This window comes from Rhinatrema bivittatum, chromosome 1 (assembly GCF_901001135.1).
Source record: "Rhinatrema bivittatum chromosome 1, aRhiBiv1.1, whole genome shotgun sequence".
Classification (NCBI taxonomy): domain Eukaryota; kingdom Metazoa; phylum Chordata; class Amphibia; order Gymnophiona; family Rhinatrematidae; genus Rhinatrema; species Rhinatrema bivittatum.
The window spans coordinates 750,198,021-750,217,687 of NC_042615.1; the positions used below are offsets into that span (position 1 = coordinate 750,198,021).

A 19,667-nucleotide genomic window follows, 5' to 3' on the forward strand; every position below is an offset into this window, starting at 1 on the left:
ATCGCCAAGTTTTCCTAAGTGCTGAAACCAACACACTTCTTTGATCCTAAATGTAAGTTAACTGTATCCACCTGAAGAATACATCTCAGACAGAAGGGTTGAAAGTTGTTTTTCCACATCTAATGGTGTATAGTGTTTGGATCAAGCCATATTGAAAGATTTCAAATTAGGGAAACCTAAGCCTCCTGACTTTCAGCTTCGCAATAAGGTCTTTATAGGTAATCTTCGGTTTTTTGGGGCACAGAAAAGTAACTTGAAGTCCTTATTAAGTATCACTAGGGGGCAACAACTGAAATAGACCCACCTTAGCAATATTTGTATTTTAATCAGAGAGATCTTACCTGCCAGAGAAAGTGGAAAAGACATTCACCTGTCCAGAAGGAACTTAGTCTCAAAACTCAACAGACAGAAGTTCTCTTTATATAGAAGTTTAAGATCTCTAGTGATAAACATCAACAGTAAACAATAAAAGAGATCACTTTCTACATGCACTTCTGTAATATGTCACTTACTGTTTTTGACCCATGCTGGAGTGTAATTTCATGTGAATCAGGGATTCTCTTGACAAGGTTCTGAAAAGAGAATGCAAACATATATATATATATATATCCTTATTCTTAACACTGTATCAAACAAAGCATGAACTAGAAATGTTCTCTCTTATTTGGAAACATCACAATGATGTCTCCATACATACACACATACATATATGTGTGTAGTTAAATCTACACACGTTGCCAAACATTTTTATTTGTAAAATGTGCAAGTAAATACATATTGTGATGGATCAATAGTATTTATAATAGTCCCTGCGCAAATAGGGGCTGATTTTAAAAGCCCGACACGTGTAAAGGCCCGGCGACGCGCGTAAAGCCCTGGGATGCGTCTAAGTCCCAGGGCTTTACTAAAGGGGCGGTCCGGGGATGGGGCGGGGTCAGAGCCTCCCGGCACAGCGGCCATTTGCCGCTCGGCCAGCGGGGGCAACTTACTTCAGCCCCAGGGCTGAAGTAAGTTTTAAAACAAGGAAAAAAAAAAGAAAAAGGTAGGGGGAAGGGGGGAAGGCAGCACGGTCTGGCGCAGGGCTCAGTGCGCAAGGTGCACAATTGTGCACGCCCTTGCGCGCGCTAACAACCGATTTTGGAACATGCGCACGTCTGCGCGCGCATGTTATAAAATCGGGCATACATGTGTGAGCGCCGGGTAGCACGCGCACATGTACACCTACGCGCAGGTTTTTAAATCTACCCCATAATGCACAGGTAGACAGAATCTAGCTATCTGTCAAAGTAAGAAAAAGCTAAGAAGGCTGCCAAAGGAGACTATAATTCCCAGAATTCCTGATACCCAGTCCCTGAAAGAGCATCAGCCAGAGTAGGCTGGGCCAGAATGATTCAGCAGGTTTCCCATAATTGGGGGCCATGTACTATAAATGAGTGTAATGATTGTGAGCCCTTTTGCTATGGCAAGGTTGATGCAGCCTAGTAGGCGTACCTACTAGGCCCCTGCCAACAGCTGGCGACAAGTCCTGTCTGGAATAAGCTGGAGCTTCACCTAAACCAGCCCTGTTCCACACAGGTTGAGCCCTTGGTTTAAGGGGCCGGCAGGACTTAGATTGGTCCCAAGGGCAAACCAAGAGAGAGTTCAAGGTTGTCAAGGCATACTGTAGGCGAAGCTGGAGACCCATTGCTGAGGCAAAGATGAGAAATCATGAAGTCATCAGGCAGCACCTGCCGAGTGGATTCTTGCCACGGAGCTTTTAAGAGTCACCATGCCTGCACCTAAGGAAGCAACGGGGTCAGGGGCCCAAGAGTGGGGTCTGCGTCGGTGTAAGAGCATCCAGACACAGGAAGGCTGCGGCCGACCAAATATAACAATGAGAGAGTTCCCTGATATGAAGGAGTTCTAGGTTCCATGTCAGAGCCAGGCCCACAGCCAGCAGAAGTCCCACTACCAAAATCCATGGAAGGAGAAGAGGAAGGAGACGCAGAAGCAGAAGGAGAACTATCTTCAGGCAGAGCTCTCATACAGAGTTAAGTTAGAACTGTATCTGTTTTATCTTTCATCTATCATAGTTAAAAGGGAAATGGAAAGGGAATAAGATATAGGTAAAGGTGTCTAATGCTTCCTTGTGTTATGTAATTGATTCCCTGTAAACTTTAAGCTCTTGGAGAAGTGATTCCTTGTTTAGAATGGTTTAGAAGTTGTGCTGGGAAAGTGCTTGATTGTTTGTCCGTAGTAATTAATTCCATGTGAACTTTTAACAGCCCCTGTATTTTAGAAGCAGACAGAAACAAAGCTGTCCATTGGCCAAGAGGCAGTGTCCATCACTACATTACCACAATATATAGATGGTATGTGTGTGTACCTAGACATATCTACACACACGCATATTATTTATATCTGGCTGTACTTTGTGCTTAAGACTGTGTACATCCTGTTGGGATCCACCAAGATTTGTGGATTACAAATAATTACAAATAAATAAATAAATAAATAAATAGTGAGAGATTTTTAGTCTTTTTGCTTGTATTGCTCATTTTGCTCTCCCTATCCCCCAGCTCCTTTTTTATTATTATCCTCATCATCATTTGTAATATAGCACAAACCAAACATATACAACTCTATAAGAGACTTATAATGGACAATCCTTGAAGCTTATATTCTATTCAAGACTGACTAAAAAGACATACAGACGAAATTTAAAAAAAATCAGAAGCTGAAGGCGGTAGGATTTCTCTCGCTTGCTCTCTATATGGGGACAGGAATAGAACAGTTAACATAGAACAGGGGTAGGCAACTTCAGTTCTTGAGTACAGAAAGCCGGTCGGGTTTTCAGGATATCCTCAATGAATATGCATGAGAGGCATTTGTATGCAATGGAGGAGCTCAAGGACCATAGTTATCTATCCCGGATATAGAGACTTCTCATCAGAATGGCTCCTGAAATAGAGTAAAGTGATGACTTAAATTTCTATGATCTATTGAGGGCCTGGCTGGTTCAAGAGTTGATCTCAGGGTTGATCTCCAGGGTAAGGTATTTAAAAGTTTTCTCTGAGTTTCTGGATTAAAGGAAGCTTCTATGTGCAGCATTTACATTGTAATCAAAGGGTCCTTTTGAAGACTTCCTCCCAAATCTCTGCTTTTCTTTTATAAATTGTTTCTGGGGCAGAGTCCTGATTTCTTGTGGCTTTCAGCCAATTACATCAAGTGCTTCTTCACCCCATGTCAGTTCTACTTAATTATTCTATTTCTAGAGTCTCACCCACCCTACTAGCTGTCTCTTATGTAGATTTCTGAGTGAAGTTGCCATTTCCTCCCCTCTAGCCTCTGTCCCTTCCAGTTCCCTAAGCCTCCCGTATGCCAGGTTAGGACTCAAGCCTCAATGGCAGCTCTATCGCTTCAGATCTAGCTTGAACAGATGCAGCGGTGGTTTCCTCACTCCAGGTCAGGCTCAGTGATGGTAATGCCTTTGGCTCCAGTATGTGAAATTTAAGTGCTTGAGTGACCTGATGCCCAGAATCTTTCCAGCCCTAAGGTCAAGTCTGTATAGAAAACAATTTTATTTTACTAGAGTAATGTAGATGGGAACAGCCAGGCAGAATTTGTCTTTATCTGTTGTCATATATTTTATGTAGCAATCATGGCTGCTAGGCAGACCCCTGCCAGCAGAGGTCCTCACTGAGCTATGCTCTTCCCGCTCTAGCCACCTCCTCGATGGCTCCATGATGCAGCAAGGTCAGCTCTATTTAACCCTGCATCTCCCACAACTCGAAGCCTCATCATTGAGTCACCTCTGTTCCTGACATTGTCCCCCCCAGCCTGGTTACTGTGCATTATCAGCAGCCCTCATCATCATCTATTTGACTCCTCTATGTTGGTTTCTGGCAGACCTTGGGGTACACTACAAATTGTATGCAGATGACATACATTTCTTCTTTCCTCTTAAAACAACTTGGACTTTAACTGAATAATTCATTTCACTATTCATGACTTTTAATCAGCCATCTTTTCTCCAAGCTGAACTTTTGTCCGGGAACATAAGAAACATATAGCTGTACTTTGTTTAATTTTAATCTAAACTAAAAGATTGAGTAATTATGCGATTTGATACATAGGAGTTTATAAATTTCATATAAAAATTGATGGTCAGTAGAGATATGCCTGATATCCTTTACGTTCTATTTTACAGACAACTCTCTGCTTAGTTCATAAGTATAGTGGTCACATAAACACACATAGAAATAAAACATAAAAACATGGAAATGACAGCAGAAGAAGACCAAACGGCCCATCCAGTCTGCCCAGCAAGTTTTGCACTTTTTTTTCTCATACTTATTCTGTTACTCTTGGCTCTTAGAACCTTTTGGTTCTATTTCCCTTCCACCCCCACCATTAATGTAGAGAACAGTGTTGGAACTGCATCTAAGTGAAATATCTAGCTTAATTAGTTAGGGGTAGTAACCGCTGCAATAAGCAAGCTATACCCATGCTTATTTATTTACCCAGACTAAATAATTCAGTCCTTGTTGGTTGCTGTCTTTATATAGATCCACTTTTCTTCATTCATTCCCCCTCCTGTTGAAGCAGAGAGTTATGCTGGATATGCATTGAAAGTGAAGTATCAGACTTTCTCCCCTACCGTAGAAGCAGAGAGCTATGCTGGATATGTGTGAAGTATCAAATATTACTTGCATGATACGATGTGGATCGTGTATAATCGCAAGATTACTTTGAAAGTTCTGTCCGTGTCGCATTTATATTTACAAAACACAATCCGGCATCTCTTATAAGTAAAGTCACACAAACCTTAAATGTATTTATTTATTTATTTAGAATTTTTATATACCGACATTCTCGATACACATATCAAATCAGGTCGGTTTCCATTGAACAAAACAGTCGCGGTTAAGGCGTTACATTAAACAGAGTTTCTGAACATAAGAACGTAAATATTAAATAGACATCAATAACACGTCAAACAGCATTCAAAAGACATAAAAAAAACAAAAATATCTACAATAAATAGTAAAATAAATTGAGTGTAGCAGGTAACAGTGTACAATGTTGAAGGGCATGACCTGAGCATAACGAGAGCTAATGAGCTAGTGCATCTACAGTGGTGACTTTCATAACCTGTGGACTGTCCGGATAAGGCGTAAGCGGGCCCAGCGGGGTTTGGGGTTGTTCAAGAGATTTGTTGTGTTCTATTTTGCCCTTTGACCGGTATCTGAGTGTTCCTGCGATTCCGGGAAGGCTTGCCGGAAGAGCCATGTTTTTAGGTGTTTCTTAAAAGTTTGATGGCATGTTTCTAGGCGAAGTTCCGGAGGTAATGAGTTCCAGAGGGTGGGCCCGGCTGTAGAGAGTGCTCGTTTTCTTAATAAGGATTTGACCGGAGGAGCATATAATGATCCTTTGTAATTGTATCTGATGGGTCTTTGTGGTGTGTGAGGGCGGAGTTGCGTGTTTAGATGTAGGTGGGCGATGCCATAATGTCCTTGTGGATCATCATTAATGTCTTGAAGGTGATCCTGGATTTTATAGGAAGCCAGTGAAGGCCGTGTAGAATTGGTGTGATGTGGGCTCTTTTATTTGAGTTGGTGAGTAACCTCGCCGCAGCATTCTGCACCATTTGTAGCGGTTTCGTGGAAATGGCAGGGAGACCTAGTAGAAAGGAGTTGCAGTAGTCTAACTTTGACAGAATTATAGACTGAATTACTAATCGGAAGTCGCTGAAATGAAGGAGCGGTTTCAGATTTTTGAGCACTTGAAGTTTGAAAAAACATTCTTTAGTGGTGTTGTGGACGAAGGATTTAAGGTTAAATTGATTGTCGAGTCGCACCCCTAAGTCCCTGACAGAGGGGGAGTGGTTAATGTATGATTTTGCAAATTGTGTTGCGCTTTGGGAGTTGGTGAGAATATGGTTTTCATCCGGCGAGATGTCGTCAGCGAAAATATAATGCTTTAGATTAAGGCTGGAGAGTAGGTGGCAGAGTGGTAGCAGATAAATGTTAAAAAGTGTCGGGGAGAGAGATGATCCTTGCGGGACTCCTCGGATTGATTTGATGGGAAGTGATTCTTCGTTATTGATCTTGACCTTATAGAATCTATTCTCCAAGAATGATTGGAACCACTTGTGAGCTTCTCCTTGAATTCCTATATCAGACAGCCGCTCGAGAAGGATGGAATGATTAACTGTGTCGAAGGCGGCAGATAGGTCAAGAAGGGCGAAGAGGTACGGTTGTTTAATGACATACAAGTTCTTTTATATACTCATTGTTGTTTCATTTTTTCAATGAATGGCAGAAGCTCTGCTTTAGAAATATACCAACGCAGTGACGCCTGCTTTTGAATATAAAAAAAGATTTCTACCATTTGGTAATACAGGAGACTGTGTAATATTCATTCTCAAGGTAAAACAACTTTTTCTGCATATGTGTGAGCAAATTTATACAATGTTTTTTATATTTTTAATAGTTTGTGCAATTTTGTTTTAAAATGTATTTAAACATTTTTTTTTTATTTTACCATAGATCTTTTATTAATTTTACAGGATGTTTGAAGTCCTTTGACATACAGTATCAAGTAAATTAGTTTTGTTTGTTCTGTTAAAAAGTTTTTTCATTTTTTAAAAATTTTTTTAGTTTTATTTTAGCAGCTTCTATTAATCTTTACTATTTTTTATCTTCATTTTTAGTAAATACTAGCTGTGCATTTTCGTCGAGCCTTGTTCTTATATGTTGACAATATTAAAGGTAATGTTGAAAAATTCTTCCCTGTTCTCCAACTTATCTGTTCTCCTCCACCTCTTTTACTATATATGATGCTAATATGTTTGATTTCATTTATCAAAAAACTCTTTATCAAACTTATTGGGTTGTTTTATTATCAATTTTAATTCATTATATTTTATTGTAGAGCCCCAGATGCAGCCATAAGGCGAAACTTTGGCCAGAGTCAGGCACTTTCAATATTGCATAATAAAATTCTTTCCAAGGCATTGGTCTAGCTTTTGTTTTTCTTCACCTCCGTGGCTTTTCTAGACCGTCTACCATCTTGTTTTGTGGGTCCTTCTCAATTTATTTGTTACTCACAGTGTTGCAGTTGGACACTGCTGGAGAGATAGTGGACCCTTGGGCCGGCCTACCTACCTAGGGAGACAGGGTAGGCCGGGGGGCGGAGCCACAAGCAGGAGGTGTTCACCCAGGAACCAGGGACCCCCCGGGAGGAGCCCGTAGGGCACCGGGTCCTCGGGACTCGGAATTGAGACAGAAAGTCCAGGGGCTGAGATAGGCTTAGACCGGGACCAGAGCAAGCAAGAAGGATAGGAAGTCCAAGGTACTCGGAAGGCAGGGGACCGGCTGTACAGGACCGAGGGTCGGCTAAAGGCAGGGCAGTGGGTGGCTGTGGAGTCTGTAACAAACCAGAGGCTGAAGCAGGCTGTAGGCTGAAGCGGAGTCGGTAGCAAACCGGATGCTGAAGCAGGCTGTAGGCTGAAGCAGAGTCGGTAGCAAACCAGATGCTGAATTGCTGGAGGGTTGGTAAGGAAAGTCACCAGATAGAGAAGCAAGAGGAAGAGTGTGGCAGGGATGGCAAAAGAGAACTATAAGCACAACAGGAGGTACAAAGAAAGTCACACCAGTGAACAGCTGAGGATGTGCTTTAAAAAAAAATGTACATGTGTTATATGCTGGTTGCTGGGCAGGAGTATCACCAGCTAGTGAAAGATGAGGTGAACTATTGGGGGATGGGAATGGGGAGGGGGAGGTAGGGTAAGTGCTAAGAAGAAACAAGCAGGGTGAGCAGCAGTATGGGGTTTTGAAGAGCAGCAGTTGTGGAGGAGAGTGAAGAGGCCTGCACAGGTCCACTCTTCTGATGCCACGTGGAGTAGTACAAGTGGCTGGCTCCATGCATAGAAAAATGATGTCCATTTCAGACATCCATATACTTATCAAGCTTATTCTGGTGACGGACTTGCAGATACGGGCAGCTGATTTTAAGAGTTTTGGCTTTACTTTCAAAACCCTAAAAACGTTTTAAATAATGCTACTGCTTTAGAGCTTTCCACAAACTATTCCCATTCCCACCAACACATACAGTAAGTTTAAATGTATAATATTATGCATCCTGAAAAAGAAGTTTATATTCTTTACCATTTAGAGCACGTAATTACTTAACCTTCTCTACGGCTTGAACATAGTTAATGATATTTGCACTAATGTATCTAATGCTTACCTCAAAGCACTGAACACACTCAATGCTACACAGAAAGATAGCATAAACAATACCATATTAATGTATTTCGAGGTCGATATTCAAAAGCCATTTAGAAAGATAACTGAAAAGTTATCCATCTAAATAGCTACCCGGCGATATTCATCGCCGTATGCAGCTAGAATTTAGCTGCATATGTCAGAGGTGGGCAGGAGGAGTTTCCGGGCGGAGCAGAATTAGCTGTATAAGCTATGCGGCTATCTCTGATATTCAGAGTTGGTCACTTAACCTATGCAGCTAACTCTGGTCGGGCCGTAGAGCTATCCTAAAGTTAGCCAGTTAGACATAACCGGCTAACTTTAAGATAGCTGGGAATATTCAGCAGTGCTCAATATACCCTGCTAGTTTGACGGATATGTTTATCCGGCTAACTAGCCGAGCCGTACAGCGGCTGAAAATGGACCCCTTCATTTCTAGAATGACCATGTTTAATACTAAATTCATTAGAAAAGGTAATTTAACCAAGGAACTGAACTAATCCAACTCAGGGGGATTTAAATGAAAGCTGTACATAGAATAACTGCACCTCAGGAGTTGGGAGATATTTTGTAAGGATCCATAAATTTTAAATGCTTCTGTTCCTCTGGAGAAAACAGTTGATTTTCATGATTTATTAAAAGAAATAAAAGCGTGCATTTTGCCCATACCCAATACAATATTCAGAGTGAAACTGCCAGAAGTGTGGATTTATGAGACTTGGAAAGCATTCAAACACCGGCCACAAAACAAAGTTGCTGTGTCCACCTCAGGGTCGTAAATGGTTTGCGATCAATGACAACAGACATAAATCAGCTCCACTGGGGAAAACCAGAGAAATCGTGTGGGAAAGAAAGCACAGCATCAACATAAAGGATATGCAGTCTCTAAATTGTCCTGCTGCACATACGTCACTTGATTGTGTAATGCTGTGAACGACAGGTTCACATTCATAAAAATTTAACGTCAACTTTCAAACCAAGAGCAAACTGTCTAACAGTCAACAGATTGCTCTCAATGGACAACATAGCAACAGCTTGCAGTTCCTTAAATGTTTTCTAGACTGTATAATTCGTGCCCAGTTAGTATGTTAAAGAGAGAGAATCTTTATAGTTAAGAACATAAGAACATAAGAAAATGCCATACTGGGTCAGACCAAGGGTCCATCAAGCCCAGCATCCTGTTTCCAACAGTGGCCAATCCAGGCCATAAGAACCTGGCAAGTACCCAAAAACTAAGTCTATTCCATGTAACCATTGCTAATGGCAGTGGCTATTCTCTAAGTGAACTTAATAGCAGGTAATGGACTTCTCCTCCAAGAACTTATCCAATCCTTTTTTAAACACAGCTATACTAACTGCACGAACCACATTCTCTGGCAACAAATTCCAGAGTTTAATTGTGCGTTGAGTAAAAAAGAACTTTCTCCGATTAGTTTTAAATGTGCCCCATGCTAACTTCATGGAGTGTCCCCTAGTCTTTCTACTATCTGAAAGAGTAAATAACCGATTCACATCTACCCGTTCTAGACCTCTCATGATTTTAAACACCTCTATCATATCCCCCCTCAGTCGTCTCTTCTCCAAGCTGAAAAGTCCTAACCTCTTTAGTCTTTCCTCATAGGGGAGTTGTTCCATTCCCCTTATCATTTTGGTAGCCCTTCTCTGTACCTTCTCCATTGCAATTATATCCAAGCCAGTTCATCTTTAAGATTCATTAATCTAATAAAGTTCTTTCTACACATCACTCTTTTGTTTTATTCTATCAAGACTTTTAAGGCAATACAAATATGCACCACACAAACTCCTGTCCAGAACACTTTCATCTGTGATTTTCATCAACAAAAGCAATTTTGTTTTTTTCCCTTTTTCACACCCCGTCACTGAACATATGGCATAACCAGGGAGCTCTGGGGGAAAAAAAATACACCTGCCTTAAAGCGAAGAGAACCACCTCATCCAGGGAACACCCTCTTTGAATAGAAGCAACCAAACCAGCGGCGGCTGCTGTCTTCCCTCCTTTCCCAGGTTTGAACGTGCTACCTATGAGCCATGCCCAAGCACAACTGGCCTCAGCAAATAAGGGATGCAAACCCCAATCCCCATGTCGTATCACATATTAGACAACCCCAACAAAACCATTCTGACAACTTCCAGCACACAGTACCTGAATGTAATACTCTTTGAAGTGCCTGAAAAGCAGAATAGAAATCAAATAAATTAATTTTAAAAATCTTCCCTTTTGGTACATTTGTTTTCCAGTTCCCCAGAATCCCAAAGAGGTGACAAAAATATACATCTATTTATACAAAAAACGGCACTTATCAAAATCTATGCTGATGCCGCCTTTTAAGGTCATTGCATATGAAGATTATTTCTACAAAAAAAAACAAAACACGTCTGTAGTCTTATTAAACAGAGGACTTCTTGTCCCACAAGCACATGCTGAAACATAAAAACCTGACAGCAGAAAAAAACCATATGGCCTATCTAGTCTGCTTATCCACACCAACTACTTAGCTTTACAATCCCTACCATTCCCCTCAGAGATCAGCTGTGCTTATCCCATGCTTTCTTGAGAAGATGGAACTAACACCTTCACTCTATCACACAGACATATGCCTGGGCCCTCCAGAAGCAAAAAATCTTCCATTTGACAGGGGTGCAATGGATATTATCAATGCTAGTTTTTGTTTCTGTTGCAATTTAAATTAAGTGTGATATTTCATCTTTTGAAGAGACAGTAATGTCAAGTAATGGCATTATTACTATGAATTTCCTATACAGAAATCCTATATCCCCTGGACCTATGCACAAAAATTCCATGACCATGTCAGAAAAGGACATTTCTCCTAATTAAAAAGAAAAAGATCTTTAAAAATAAAAAAAAAGGGACCTAGGCAGGAAAAAAAAATCACTATTTGGGATTTCAAGGACAAATAACTCCATCCAAATACTATATGTATTTACCTATAGGTAGAGATTTTCATCATAATAACCACCTAAGTAACAAGGAAACAAACAGTCCCCAATATGATCAGGAACTCTGCAATAGTAAAGGAAGAAATGGCAAAAACATGCAGGCCCTTTGACAACCATAAATTACGTTTCAGCTTATCGATAATTTTTACATACATGAATTAGACCAACCCAAGGGTTTTGCAGAGAAGAAAATGTTGTGGGCATAACACTTGTAAAATGTTACTTTACCTTAACATTTTCAGGCATCACAAAGAATTAAAAGTAAACAAAAATAACACTTTGGAGATTATATATATATATATATATATATATATATATATATATGTCTAGATAGATATATAGAGATATATAGATATTTAGCCACAGAAAACAGATTAAGGGAAATGTTTTGTGTTTAAATGGATCCAGAGAGGCAAAAGGTTATAAAAGTGACTTGCCAAAGGTCTGAGAGATTTAGTAAGAGAAGGGTCAAACTCAAACTAGAGCTTCTAAATCATAATCCAATGCTTTAACCACTGGTCCACACCTCCTCCTTTTTGCATTGGTTATATTTAGTATACCCTGAGAAAATACATCTTTCTATAAATGCAGCATTCATATTAAATTTATACCTACTAATTATGTATTATGTTAGTAATGGTATAACACAACATCATTACAACCAAATAAACCACAATCAGTGATCACAGTAGTGTATCTATGTAGGGAGTGAAGGCATGAAACACTATTATTTTTGTATATAACTAACAGGAAAAAAAAAAAGACAGACAGTGTTCACAACCCTATCTCAAAAAGAACTTTACATACGATGCTGAGCACTTTTATCTCAAAATCAGACATTTCTAATCTATTCTAAGACCATATTTTTCTGAATTCTGCATACAATTAATAAGCAACAAAATCAATTTGAACATCAAAAGAACATTTTAATCAAATAATACAGAAAAAAATAAGTACAACAGTGTGTCAAAGGTTAATCTACCCCAGTGGGTTATGCACCTCTACCAACAGATGGAGACGGAGCAAAGCTGATATCACAGTATCCCTGCATTGACATCAGGCCACCAGTATTCTCTGCAAAAGCCAATTGTGGACAACTAAACAATACATGAACATAACTATTAACAGACAAACTTTCAAGCATTCAGTTAACAGGAAAACAATGAGTTCAGACAAGGCGTGTAATATCACTAATCTTGGGACCGGATCAGACAATTATCAGTAATCCCTGGAAACGCAGCCACACAGGAGGACAACAGCACCACCATCCAGCAGCCTAGAGTGGGAAGGTGAATTAACCTATCCTTTATTAAAGAATAGGAAATTACCAGTTAAGTAGTCATTTCTCCTTTCTTAGCATTCAGACAAGTTAATGCACACCTGTGGGATGTACCAAAGCTACTCCTGAACAGGGCAGGAGGCTGTTCGCAGTCTGATCAACACCGCTCGCGTGAAGGCTGCATCCTCCCGGACCTGCACAGCCAGGCAGCAATACCTTGAAAATGTATGTGAGGAGGACCACGTCGCAGCTCGACAAATCTCTTCGGGAGACAACAATCTAATCTCCTCCCATGACACTGCCTGAGCCCTAGTGGAATTCTCTCTACCCTGACTAAGCAACAGCTGCTCAGCATCTACATATGCGGCTGTGATAACCTCCGTAATCCAGCGGGCTATCTTAACCCGCGATGCCAGCTCACCCTGTTTATTCCCACTGTGGAGTATAAACAGCCGGTCTGGCTTCCTAAGAGGTTTAGAAACCTCATGATATGTTACTAGACATACAAGGTCCATGACTGGCAATATTCATCCACATCTCTCACCCTGTCCAATGTTGGCAGGGAAATTGATTGATTTAAGTGAAAAATCCGAGATCATCTTTAGCAAAAAGAACAAAACAGTTCGCAGCTATACTGCCCCCGGAGTCACTTGCAGAAATGGTTCCCAGCAAAACAAAGCCTGCAGTTCAGAAACTCTAAGCGCAGAACAAACTGCCACCAGAAACATCGTTTTCAAAGTAAGTAATCTCAAGGAGAGGCCATGCAGTAGTCGAAAGGTGGGACCCACCAGAAAATCCAGAACAGATTAAGACTCCACAAGGGCACTGGCAACTGCAAGGGAGGACATAGAAGTTGCACTCCTTTTAAGCACTGGGCCACATCCGCATGGGCCGACAAGGATCCACTATTCACCTGACCTCGGAAACAGGCAAGAGCCACCACCTGTACCTTCAAGGAATTAAGGGCCAAACCCTTAATCAACCTATCATGCAAAAAATCCAAAATGAGCGGGATTTTAACTGAACGAGAATGATCCCCTTGTTCCTCACACCAAGCCTCAAACACTCGCCAACCCAAACATAGGCTAAGGAAGTAGAGAATTTTCACGCTTGAAGCAAGGTGCAAATCACAGCAGCAAAGTATCCATGCTTCAGCAACTGAGCCCTCTCAAGGGCCATACCGCAAGACAAAACTGAGTCGGATATTTGTGAAGAAAAGGCCTCTGCCGCAGCAGATCCCTATGGACCGGTAATCAGAGAGCCTCCACCAGGAGCCTCCACAGATGGTGGAACTATGGGACCATAGACTGTTTGGGGAACCTCCTTTACCCTAGGTGGAAGAAAATACTGGATCGATTTTAAGTACAGCTTGTGCTGGGTAGGTCTTTTTTTTTTAAATGTATTTCCATGCAAGAAGAGTGGAACTTATACATCAGGGAACCTAAGATATTCAGACCATGACTGCAGTGCCAGGGAGATAACTCAGTCGATCTGAGTTATCTCCCTGGCACTGCAGTCATGGTCTGAATATCTTAAGTTCCCTGATGTATAAGTTCCACTCTTCTTGCATGGAAATACATTTTAAAAAAAAGACCTACCCAGCACAAGCTGTACTTAAAATTTTTAAATATTCTTTTTTGTGGTCAAAAGGTGATGTTCTCTAATGCAGCACAAGCTCGAATAGTGGTTCTCAACAGGTGTGTCAGGACATACTAGTGTGTCGCGAGGTCACAGAAGGTGTGTCGTAGACTCAGCAGAAGGCTGCTCTTTCCTCATCAGTTTGGACAGGAGTTGGCTGGTTTCTCCTTTATTGGGTATGAAAGGAAGCTGCTCTTGCTTCCTTCTCCTCTTCCTGGCCCAGTGGGAGCTTATTCCCTTCTCTTTCATCCAGATCAGAGCAAGATATCACCAACTCCTGTTCATATGGGCTCAGCAGGACACCAACTTTATCTTCCTTTGCTTGGCCTGGCAGTGAGGCTGCTGATGTTCTCTTCATCCCATGGGGCCTGGATATGAAAGCAGGAGCATGAGGAAGAGAGGTGCATGCTCTATAGATCAGCTGCCTCAGTTCTTCCTCTTATCAATGCTTCTTGCTCTCATCTGCTGCTGATAAAGCCGGAGGGAGACTCTGGATTGGACTGAAGGCTTTTATACTGGCAGGGAACCAGGAGGAGGAGGAAATGTGCGCGGCAGGAAGGCCTTGGGAGACAGAATCAGGAGTCTGCTTGGTAGGAAAGAGTGGGGGGAAAGGAGGTTGGGGTTGCTGACTAGGGAGAAGTGGAGAAAGGAGGCTGGGGGCTGCTGGGCAGGGAGGAGAGATGGAAGTGGAGAGAGAGAGATGGAGGTGTGGGGCCTGCTGGGTTGGGGGGAAAGAGAGGTCGGGGATGTGGAGCAGGAAAGGGTAGGAAAGATGTGGTCAGAGGTATGTTGGGTAGGGAAGGGTAGAGGGAGGGCAGGGAAAGTGTGAGCACAGGGAAAAAGGATGTGGGGTGGGGGGTGTTGGGATTGTTGGACAGGGTTATGAGCATGTGAAGGGATGATTGAGTAGTTGGGAGAAAAAGTGAAGGGAAATGGGGGCATGGAGGGAAGGACAGAGTATAAGAGCCATAATATGTCAGTTTTGAGAACATGTATTTCTTCTATATTTGAACTTAGTGTAGGAGGAAATATATTTGTTTCTAGTTCTCCAGTTTTGCACTACATGCTGGTGGTCTTGGTGTTTCCATTCCACCTTTTGTTTCTGCATTTGTAATTTGTGGTATTTTATTCTATATTAGGTGAAGGTAGGTCTGTCTGCATTTTGTAGCATGTAGGGATTTGTATCAGTCTTATTTGTTGTATTTTCTCAATATAATATTGCATTGGTGGTGAACTGCTGCCTTTTCATGGGTAGGGCTATTGCTGTTTCATTTCTTGGAGTTAGTGCTGCTTCAGTATTGCAGGTTTGATAGACGTGTACAGAATGGGATTTGTTGTATTATTTTACAATGCACCTGGTACAAGAGAGAGTTTGTGATGCTGTTATTGAGACGACACCAGAATTGAAATATCTTTTTTGTATGGTGAGTTGTACAGGGAAATGTATTAGTTCTGCTCTGCACTCATTGCCAGGAAGTGGGAGATTCCTGTGGATGCAGAATATATGTTTATATTTAGTCCCATGATGGTCATGTATTCAGTGTGTCATGTATGTGAGAGTCATCTCTTAGGTGTGTCCTGACAGAAAAAAGGTTGAGAACCACTGGGCTAGATAATTCAGGAGGAAGCTTTTCTTGAAAAGTCAGCCCAAATACCCAGCACAAGAACCTTCACCTTCTTCTCAAGAAAAATCTTCCTCCTAAGTTGTGCAGTCTATGCCACATTAGAGTTCATCATCTATGCTGGGCTGCATAGAGAGAGGAATATCTAGTAAGAGAAAGGAAGTGATGATCCCCTTGTGCAGGGCCTTGGTGAGGCCTCACCTGGAGTACTGTGTTCAGTTCTGGAGACTGTATCTCCAAAGGGACAGAGACAGGATGGAGAAGGTCCAAAGAAGGGCGACCAAAAAGGTGGATGGTCTTCATAAAATGACTTATGAGGAGAGATTGAAGAAGCTAAATATGTATACCCTGGAGGAGATGAGGAGCAGGGGTGATATGATACAGACTTTCAGATACTTGAAAGGTTTTAATGATCCATGATCAACAACAAACCTTTTCTGTTGGAAAAAAATCAGTAGAACTAGGGGTCACGATTTGAAACTCCAGGGAGGAAGACTTAGAACCAATGTCAGGAAGTATTTCTTCACGGAGAGGGTGGTGGATGCCTGGAATGCCCTTCCGGAGGAAGTGGTGAAGACTAAAACTGTGAAGGATTTCAAAGGGCATGGGATAAACACTGTGGATCCATAAAGGCTAGAAGATGGGAATGAAGAGAAGAGCCATGGGGGTGGCTTGCTGGAATGGAAGCTACTATCTGGTAATTACTATACTTACTCAAAAAGCCTTCACACGGTTAATGCAACTAACATTGCTCTCTGCTTCAATGGCAAGGGGAAATGTGGAAAAGAGGATTTGCATTCAGACAACAACCAACAAGAACTTAACTACACAGTCTGGGTAAACAAATAAGCGTGGGGGTAGCTTGCTTACTGCGGCGGTTACTACCCTAAACCAATTAAGCCTGATACATCACTTTGAATGCATATACAGCATTGCTCTCTGCTTCACCGGCAGGGGGAAATGTGGAAAAGAATATTTGCATTCAGACAACATCTGAAACATATACATATAATTGGAATATCTAAATTGTGCTATATTACATGTCCAATGTTGTCCTCTGGTTTTGTTTATTTTTAAGGAGGAAGGCCTCTGGGTCTCTAGGTGTGAGATCTGTGTTGAGAAAGAGGAGGCAGAGACCCTTTACTTTGAGACCATGTTTTAGAAACCCTTTTTTGTTCCTTGAAATGGGAGTTTTTCTCCCATTCGTCGTCTCATGTTACGATTTCCCTTTTTCAGCCTTGTTTTAAACATGCCTGAGAACTCAGAGACTCAGCGTATGTCAATTAAAGAAGTGGTGTTTCTTATCCAGAGAACATGGGTGGACTGTGAGTAGTTCCGGTAGAGGAATGGGTTCTCATCCATTCCAGGAGGAAGGAGAAAAGGAACAGAAGTGGGAGAAGGAGACTGCTTGAACTTATCTATAGATTCTTTATCATCTCAGGGAGTAAACTTGGTACCTTTCAGGTATCATCAGAAGAAGAGAGAGCGAGAGAGTAAGAAATAGACTTCAGGAGAGGTAGGAGTATTTGAACCATCTATATAATCTTCAATTTGACTAAAGGTATTCTCTCTTAAAAATTGGGAGGGAGGTGACTAATTATCCAAATTTATAGAAAGGAAAGAAATTGAACTTGTAAATAAGAATTTAATTGACCCATCAATATAATCAGCTTACCAGAAGAAAGGTCACAAACCTACTCAAAGAATTAAATTTGCAACACATTATTTGAAACAAATAAAGCTGTAAAGAACTTTCATCAATTTCACCATTCATCAGTAAAAGTTATGCTGAAAACCATGTAATGCTTCCAGCTTAATTATTGCTGCTGTGATTATCAGTGCTGTATACAAGAATTCTAAATTAGGAATTGATGCAAAGCAATGTAGAGGACCTAGAAGATTATTCTTCCCCCCGCTCAGGGAATCTTGGGCACTCAGGTGAATTATCATCAATAGAAGGACTGTTTGGTGGTTCTAGGGCCTTAATGTTATGCTCTGCGGCTGCAGACGGCTACGAGCTCTCTTGCTCACCTCCTTTTTCTTTGCTCTGGCTCCATTGGGCTAACTCACGGCCTCTGCCAACCACTGCTGACCTACCTGCCTCCGTTCCTGGGCCCACTAGAGCAGCATGAACGTTGCTGACCACCACCTTACCCTCGGGGTTCCCTAGGCACACGCATGCTCCCAGGCCAGCTTTAACCACGTCATGGCAGGAACCTCGGGGGCATCCCCCTCAGATGACATCACTCAACTTCGACATTTAAGCTCGCTGGCCCAGACAGCTGACGACTTGGCAACGAGTTCATCTTGCTGAATCCACTTTCTCTCGCTTCAGTGCTTGTTCCGGTTACTGCTTCTGTTGTGTGAGACTATCGGGTACCCGCTCCTCGGAGGCCCTTCCTTGTCTCTCGGCTATCCGCTCCTCGGAGGGCCTCTCACCTGGACTCCTGCCTGCCTCGCTTCCCAAGGTCTTCTACGGAACTACTACTTGTCTTCAGCCACTGTGAGTAGCTACGCTGTGGACCACTGCTGTGATATCTACGTTGGAATCCTCTCTGGTGTACCTCACTCTGCAGACTATTGCCGTGATATCGCTAGAGGATCTCTCCAGTGTACCCCGCTCTGCAGACCTGTGCTATCGCTAGAGGAATCTTCTCCGGTGTACCCCGCTCCATGGGCCATTGCCATTTTATCGCTAGAGGAGCCCTCGCCGGGTGTACCCCACGCTGCAGACCTGCACGGTGATATCGCCAGAGGAAACCTCGCCGGTGTACCCTGCTCTGCGGACCACTACCGTGACTCCATCGAGGAACCCTCTTGTGTACCATCTCTACGGATCCTGTGTAACTTCAGTGACTGTACTTTCACTCGCCACTCCCGCTCCTCGGGTACTGCCGCACCTATTGCTTGACTCCAGTTCTCCGAGCTGAGTCTGACGTCAGCTTCTGCACTGTCGCTCCGTTGCCCGCCTCCAGGGGTCACAGTCTCCTTCTCCACCTCTGCTGTATATCATCCCGCAGCTGAGACTTTGCCTCCCGACGGTGAGGCTCAGGGGCTCCTCCCCTGGGTGGTACCATCCCTCACCTCGGCCAAAGGGCCCACATATCCACAAATCCTAACACTTTATAGGACTATCAGCCCAGGGGTTACATAAATATAGCCTCAAAACCAAGTTTTTCTCCATCTCATAGCAAAAGGAAACAAGCAGGATCACCCCAGTAGTAATCTCATCTTGAGAATATGCCAAAAAAGCAAACATATCTAGGGTATCCAAGGTAAGAAGAGTATCTAATAACCTCTGTCCACATTCTCATTATGCATTCCTGATGTAATATAGCACAATTTAGATATTCCAATTATATGCATGTTTGAGATTTGAAGAAATGTCTCAAATATTTCTTGAAGAGTTCTTCAGGGTATAACAGCCTAATCTTAAGAATATTAAAAAGGCTAAAAGTTCTTGACCCTAGTTGCATTCTCTAAAGATTCTAATTTAGAGTACAAAGCCAAACTGTCCTTTTATTTGGGCCAAACTAAAACCTTGTAGAGATGAAATATGAGTACCCATCCTGACAGTCTAACCTTCCAAGTCTCCAAGCCTTCTATCATGGTCTGCCAACTTGTGAACTGTGGCTTCAGTGAAGAAATCTAGCTGAGAAATAGAATTAGCCAAAATGTTCTCAGTCCTGGTGTCTTCCCATACATCAACAAAGAAGATGTTTTTCCTAGCAGTCACAAGGACTTCCAATTTGTAATCATTCTGCCCACAGGCAAAAAGCATGTCTGTTGGCAAAAGAACCCCACTAGGAAGAAGAGCTCGGACTAACCTGAGCAGAGACACTATCCACTACTGAAGTATCCTGCCTCAAGTTGGCTTCCACAGTTTGAGCAAGCTGGGTG

At 42.1% G+C, this 19,667-nt stretch overlaps 1 protein-coding gene across 5 annotated transcripts in view; it reads right to left on the minus strand.

Annotated features, from left to right (window-relative positions):
- WDR70 (WD repeat domain 70) overlaps positions 1 to 19,667 on the minus strand; it is a 587,030-nt gene that overhangs the window by 500,352 nt on the left and 67,011 nt on the right. For all 5 annotated transcript variants that reach the window (XM_029578603.1, XM_029578594.1, XM_029578568.1 and 2 more), the window contains exon 6: positions 513 to 572. In XM_029578603.1, the coding sequence (XP_029434463.1) occupies positions 513 to 572 (60 nt within the window). The remainder of the gene's footprint in view (positions 1 to 512; positions 573 to 19,667) is intronic.